This window comes from Leptodactylus fuscus, chromosome 6 (genome assembly GCF_031893055.1).
Source record: "Leptodactylus fuscus isolate aLepFus1 chromosome 6, aLepFus1.hap2, whole genome shotgun sequence".
NCBI classification, from domain to species: Eukaryota; Metazoa; Chordata; class Amphibia; order Anura; family Leptodactylidae; genus Leptodactylus; species Leptodactylus fuscus.
In genome coordinates, this window is record NC_134270.1 from 72431450 (window position 1) to 72439108 (window position 7659).

Consider the following 7659-nt stretch of genomic DNA (forward strand, 5'->3'; position numbering starts at 1 on the left):
TCTGTGCCCACCACAGGCCTTCTATTATTTTATGAAAATCTCTAATACAAATTGATTGTACATAAAATACTACATACAGATTGGACAAAAAATTTTAGGTGCCAGCTTCCCTTTAAGTTGACCATATATTGTAGATCAGGACAATGCCCATATGCCGGGACTGTACAATGTATTGTACCATTCAAGTGAGTGGAAGCAGAGCTTTAGTGCATGGCCATTACACAGTATACAGAGTCTTCTGTTTCCAGCTATGTACACTGTACAGTCCTGGTGCACAGAGGCTGCCTGGAACAGCTGACTGGTGCTGGGTCCATGTGTCAGACCCCCAATTATTTAATACTTGTGACCTATCCCAAGAATAAGTCATTAATATAAAAAATGGAGAGCACAAGAAAACACCTTTAAGAAATCAAGCAGGAGCGATTGAACTCATCATTTAGATATATTCTCCAGTGTGGAGGCTAGTTTTTATATATATATTTTTTTTTTCAAGGGGGAAAATAATCAGTTTTCTGTAAAGAGTGTTGTATACAAATGCCCCTTCCATCGGCTACCAAGTCACATACAGCTACACCCCAAACATAAGAGAATTACTAAAACTAAGAAATAAAACAGATTTTACAACTGGTGACTGAAAAGCTTCTTAGGTTACATTAACCACGGTTGCATCTGGATCACAATGACATATTACACAATTATTCCTGTATCATCTGCAGGTAAAGCACAGATATGAGAAATGCTTACAAGAACTCAATAAGTATAATGCCAAGTACATGGAAGAAATGGAAACTGTGTTTGACCAAAGCCAGCAACAGGAGCAGAAGAAAATACTCTTCCTGAAACAGGCCCTTCTCTCTATTCACAAACACCTTGACATCACCAATAATGAAAGGTAAGTGACCAGAAAGATCTAGGGTGTACTACACATAGAAATGCGCCAGAAATTTGAAGCACATATGGAGATTGCATTAATACTGATTTTGCTTTTGCTATATATGTAGTATAATGGCGGTATATGGTGACTTGAACCAGGCCATATTGGCTGTCAGTGACAAGGATGATTTGAAGTGGTGGAGGAATAAACAAGGCCCCGGCATGTTAATGAACTGGCCCCAATTGGAGGTGAGTTAGTGTGAAAAATACAGTCCTCATATTTTTTCCCATTCTAACAGATTCATACTGACACTGATCCACAGAAATGTATTCTCTTAATTTTATTGTACAGCTTAGGGTCAGTGTCAAATTTCCATGGAAACTCCATTCATGATAGGGCAGGTGCCTCTCAAAGTGCGGACTTATCAGCCCAGTGTGTAGTCCAGGGGTCTCAAGCATGCGAACCCGATGGATCTGCATATGGCAGGCAGGGGTTAGATGCAGCCAGTTCTCCTTGGTTCTGCTTACCTGGTTGTTAAAAATGCAGTTGGATCACAGAACTGGGAAGAAAAGGAGCCCTGACCCTATTCTAAAACTGGCAGAGTAGGAAGCCATAGGCCTACAACTGCTGTTATTTTTTGCTTTTGAATGACAATGTGCAAGCAACATGTTAGAGAGTAAAATATGCTAAGCAGATTCATATATGGATGTATAAGATACGATTTATTAAGGGTGCTATTACACACATGCATTTTACTCATGTTAGCATTTTTGATCAGCCATAGGCTTCCTACACTACCAATTTCTGTCTGTGGGGCAGCATGAGTGAAATACTTGCCCACTCCCGCTATGAGTGCACCAGGCACGGCCACTTACCAGTGAAGTAAATACTGTACAAATAATCACCTTTGTTTGAAGGCAGCGATAGGGGCCCAACCACTGTATGAGGAACTGGGAGCCATCTTAAACAATGGAGCCTGTCAAACACTGCCAGGTAAATGTGACCCATTTACCTGGCAGAGGTTCAGACCCCTGAGGTAGTCCTCCTTTATCTCCACAGTCACACAAGGAGGTTGTCACCACTCAATGGACTCATAAACCCAACATAATCAGGATTGATGTCATTAAATGATATCTTAGACCATTACACTTGCTGCTTTTCTACACCAATGAAATTAACCAATACTGATCAAAAATGCAAAATGTTAACATGAATAAAATGTTGTGTGTAATAGCATCCTTAATAAATGGTACCCTATACATCCATACATGAATCTGCTCAGCATATTTTACTCTAACATGTTGCAGATTGTCATTCAAAAGCAAAAAATAACAGAAGCAGTTGTAGGCTAAGACCAGGGGCACACCTTCCATTAGGCGACCTCAGACTGTACCTCATGGAGTAAACTGGGGACAGCATTTCTTTTTATCATTGGCCGCTTACTGTATTATTGCAATAAATAGCAGCTGATACTTTTTCCTCATCCATGCTCCTGTGCAGGCCAGCTCCTTCTAGGCAGCGCTGCACTTAAATCATGACACTAAAGGACGCCAGGATGCTACATCCAACGTCCAGGCGTTCTTCAACGTCAGCTACAGCGCACCCTGGAGGCGACAACGGAGCACAGGATCATGGATGGGCAAGTAAAAAGCATTGGCTGCTACTTATTGCAATAACACAATAAGTAACGGCCGATTAAAAAAAATAAAATTATGCTCTCAGTAATATACTGACGAGGCGTTTTTTTTTTTTGTTTTTTTAAAGCGGGGTCATATACCTTTGGGGGGCCACTAAGCAGAGGCCATATACTAAGTGGGTTATATACTTTGGTGAGGTGGTGTGTAACTTTTTTGGGGGGCTGGGTGGGGTGCATTTTTATAGTTCGCTTCATGCAGTAGAGAGACTAAGTTCACCACTAAGACCCCACATAGTGAAATTCAGCACAACAGAAAAAAAACAAAACAAAAAAAAAAAAAACTTCAGCATGAACACTTGTGCTTTTCACAGCATCCCCCATGCAATTAAAAAAAAAAAAAAAAAAAAAAAAAAAAAAAAATCATGTGCATTTACAATGTATATTCATTGCCCTTTTGATACTGTAGTATGGTAGTTTTGCTGCTGCTTCACAAATCACAGACTGATGATCTAAGGTTCTGACACCCAAGACCCCCAACCACCAGGTGTTTCAAAAGCGCACGGCATTCAGGAGACCTGCTTTTAAAACAACTCTCTGCTCCTGGTTCCTCATGGAAAATATCCTTTAATTCAACAGCTATGAGGGAAGAAGCAGGTAGTACTGTCCATCACAAGCAAATGGAAATGTACTTCAGAACTGTATTATTATAACTATTGATTTCATGGTGTTTTACATTTGGAGAAGGGTTTACATACAAACAACAAGGCAAATACAATAGACTAAACTTGTGACCAAGAGATTGTATGGTGTATTCTTTTGCCAAACATGCTGATTTCAGTTTTAATACTCATCGGTAGGAGTGGAATCCAGATGTTGAACAACAGATAGTAAGGAAGAAGAAAGTGAAAGAGGAAAAAGTGAAGTTGTATAGTGTGACACCCACTGAAAGCAGGTGAGATTTATATATAGATGCATCTAAAAAATAAACGGGTCAGTAAGTGCCACTGTACTGTATGCAAAATATTTAAAGGGGGCTCGGCTATTTTGTAAAGTTACATAGAAGTGAATGGAGAGAGCCACAAATGCGCTGCCACCTCTCTTGTCAACAGCTGCATGACAGGGGTTAGGACCCCCTTCTTGAGACATGGGATGTACATCTATGCCATATTCTGAGGTAATTCCATAACGTCCAAGATATGAATACCCCTTTAACTTTAGAAAGATTTAAGAAAAAAAAAAACATGGCATGGAGCATCCATTTGTGTATTATTACCAGAATTGCCAAGGGTTCCATATTTAGCAGAGCAAGTATTCTGAAGAATTTTCAGATAATGGGTTAGAAACTGCAATTATCTAACTCAACCATAGGAATTCTCCACCTAATCGCAGGATCTTCCATATCCACTGGGTGGATCCCAAAAAAATAGTGTATTAATAGTTTATTAAAAGTCCTTTTATCTGGTTCACAGTATGAATAAACCACCAGTCAACGTCCCAGGAGTGCGGGTTCGAGCAGTCTATGATTATTCTGGACAGGAGTCTGATGAGCTCAGTTTTAAAGCAGGTGAGGACCTTATACTATAGAATGAAATTAAATGGTCTCTATATCGTGGTAGTATTAATACTCTTATGCACCTCAAAGAAGTCTCCCCTCAATATGCTCTGAAACACCCCAAATAAAAAAAAAAAAAAAAAAAAAAAAAAGAAGTTGTTGACCCCTGCAATAGAGGTTATCATGCTACCAGTTTATAAGTAATACAAAAAATTGCCCAAAGTTGTCTACCAGGGATATAGCAGGAGGCAAGGATACATAGGGGTTAGAAATTATTGGATTTTTGTACCTACAGTAATGTCCCTTTCTAGTTGTATTTATTGGGGACCATGGACAGTACCATGGGTAAAGGCCTGACCACTAGGAGGCTGACACTAAAAATATAGAAGTATTGACTTTGTCCAAGCAGGCTATATCCTCTCCACAGATAGGAAGTTACGTAGTTATTTACCAACAGCAGTACAAGAAGCACAGAGTAAGCGCCAATATCTCGGAGCCCAAGAAGAGACGCCAAAGACGACAGTCAGGAATGCAAAAAAGATAGATGGCAGGATCCTAATGAGAAAGAAAATGAGTGAGAGAATATGAGAGAGTGAGAGAACTATCCAATAACTAGACAACCTAGTCGCCCAGTGGAGAGAGCGATTGCAAAAGGGATTAAGCAGTCAACAAGGTCTTCTAGACTAAACCAGGTTGCAAGCACCAAAGAATGCCACAATAGGAGAGCTATAGCAAAAGATCAGCACTGTGGGGTGAACAAGAGAGCAAATGCAACTCTAATAGCGAACCATATCCAGCCCCCTCCAGGGGACTACACCTTGACCTAGAGGAAAAGGGGAGGGTAAAGAAGGAGAGGTAATCAGAGCTCCTACCCTGCAGCAGAAGCCAAAAGAGATTACAGAAGACAAGAAGCTATTCTGAAAGGAGGGGATGCCAGTTGAAGCAGCCCCCCAGCTTCCAGTAAAAGAGGATGTCAGGTCCATTGCTGCAAGACACGAAGCTATTTTATTTCCCTGATAAAGGGGTTATGTATAGAGATGGGCGAGTACTGTTCGGATCAGCCGTTCCGAACAGCACGCTCCCATAGAAATGAATGGAAGCACACGGAAGCACAATGAATGGACGTACACTTTGCCGGCGGCTGGTCACCGTGCCAGGTGCTTCCATTCATTTCTATGGGAGCGTGCTGTTCGGAACAGCTGAATTGAACAGTGTTCGCTCATCTCTAGTTATGTAGGCCATGGTACTAGGCCAGAGTCTGTTCTAGACTAACCCCACTAGCACCTAAACAAGGGTAGTGAAGGGACAAGAATCCCTGGATTAAAAGAGAGATGCTTACCCCAGGGGACTGCTCAACGGTTCTGGCACAATGAGATGGTCATTCTATTTGCTAAGCCCATGATCAAGGGCCATAAGCTAAACGTGCCTGGAGGAGGAAGCAGGCTGAATATGGGGAGAGAGGTCTGATGTTGAAGAGCCTGTGGCAAAGCTAGGCATGGAGCAGGGGCCAGTGCAAAGAAAGAGCTGGAATCATAGTACAGACATGTAAAACACTTCCGTTATGTAAAATCTCTTCAAGAGGGCAGACTGGCACCCATGTCAGGAAAAAGAGGGCCTCCCCAAAAACTCTTAGGACTCTACCTGTAACCTGAAAGGAAATAAAAATAAATAAATAATAGACCTGCTTGCAGGAAAGGTCTGCCTCCTATGGACATGGTCTCCCTCCTGTGGTACTGTTCCTTCCCACCAATGAGATTAAGGCTGAGTTCACACTGAGTTTTTTGGTCAGGAATAGAGTTTTATTGGGAGGCTTTTTTTGGAGTCTGATTTTTGAGGCAGATTCCTGACCAAAAACTCTGTGTGAATTCACCCTAAGTCATTGGCATTTAAGCCAATGCAGTCTTCTCTAGACCCTACAGCATTGCCTTTGTACACAGCGTCCTTATAGCCAGCGCCAGGTGCTCCACCAAAACTGCAAATAAGAGGAAACTGTGGTGTTGTATGCCCCTAACCAAGGATAATGAGAGCAGGCCATTTACAAGCACTTTGAACATGAAAACACACTCCCTATGTGCTTAGTTAAAAGGGTGGCTTTCAGTAGACTAGATTCTTAAAAACAGACGACATTGCATTACACAGTTCAGAAGGGGAGTGTAAGCAAACCTGGGGTAAATCCACAATTTAATACATCTGGAGGCAGAGCCTTCATGTGAAATGCCCAGACTTCTGAGGGATGGCTTTACCTCTATATCAATGACTCTGATCATTGAGTATTGGCCAAGGCGGGGGTTTCTGTAGCAGTACCTGAAGGACCAGTATCCTGTTGGCAAAAAGTTGAGCTTAAGCCACTTATTAGTATGGTAATAAATTTTCTAACACATTGTAGTCTAAGGCCAGGTTGACAGGGTTTTTTGGTCCAGAACCTGAGGCTGCCTCAGATTCCGGACCAAAAAATGGGTGGCCGCAACTGAATGCCAGTGCACTATACCAGCATCCAGTCGCGCACTCTGCTCCGGATTAGGCTCAATGAATGGGCCTAATTAGGAGGAGGGAGTGTCTTCAGGCAGATCCACCTCGTGAATTGGCCTGAAGAATTAGCATGTCCGTTCTTTTTTCCAGGAGCCGGATCAAACGGCTCCCGGGAAGAAAGACCTGAAGGGCTCCCATTGATTTCAATGGGAGCCATCTTTTTGGTCAGGATTGAGACGAATACGGCCTCAAAATCCTGACCAAAATACCCAGTGTGCACTCAGCCTTAGATGGAACACATTAATGGTATGTGATTGAACAAATTCATTACGTAGATAAGGATTGTGCAATGACAACAGTACAGAAAGTGTTACACTTCTAACTAAACTGTTGTGCCCAGGTGACGAACTCACAAAGATTGAAGATGAAGATGAACAAGGCTGGTGTAAAGGTGTAACTGATCATGGCCAAGTTGGACTCTACCCTGCCAACTATGTTGAAGTTATTACCGGATAGAAGTCGGCTGCTGAAGAGCACCAGAAATTCAGTATTTGGTATATGACAATCAGCGCTACAGGAATCCTATTCCTCATCTTTTCCAATCCTTATGCTGGGCTGCAGTTAGCAAGTGACAGGGCAGATACAGAGGGGGCATGAAAGTTTTTGGGTTGTTACAGAATAAAGGCAACAAGTTTGAATTATTACAGAATTTTCTTCAAATACTTTTAGTTTAAATTTCTCCTTACCAAGGGATTACCACTGACTGGGTATTGTTAGTGCAAGTGTCTCATGCACGTACCTTTTTATATCATAGCATAAAAATAAAAAAACACAATGTTATATCTCTGACCTGTAAAACTGCACACAGATCTCAGGAAATGTCTTGCCTGGCTCGGACCACCTTAATACCCAGTGTGATTCACTGTCCTATGGATGCAGCAGTATAATGTTGTTTGTGCATTTGTGTGCCCTTTGAAACACAGGTCATGTGCCTTATAAGATTCCATCACTCCTGAAAAAGGTTTTTTTTCTTTTTTTGTTTGTTTTTTAAGAAATGCTAAAGCAATATAAAAATAAACCATGTCTAATTGAAACTATTTGTCTTCATCTCTAACTACACAATCCTTT

General features: G+C 41.5%; 1 protein-coding gene across 1 annotated transcript in view; it reads left to right on the plus strand.

The window, feature by feature from the left end:
• LOC142210809 (protein kinase C and casein kinase substrate in neurons protein 1-like) overlaps positions 1–7625 on the plus strand; it is a 63393-nt gene extending 55768 nt beyond the window's left edge. The window contains exons 6-10 of the mRNA XM_075280247.1: positions 717–892; positions 1002–1122; positions 3368–3462; positions 3980–4074; positions 6932–7625. Of these exons, the coding sequence (XP_075136348.1) occupies positions 717–892; positions 1002–1122; positions 3368–3462; positions 3980–4074; positions 6932–7047 (603 nt within the window). The 3' untranslated portion in view covers positions 7048–7625. The remainder of the gene's footprint in view (positions 1–716; positions 893–1001; positions 1123–3367; positions 3463–3979; positions 4075–6931) is intronic.
• Positions 7626–7659: the final 34 nt, after the last annotated feature.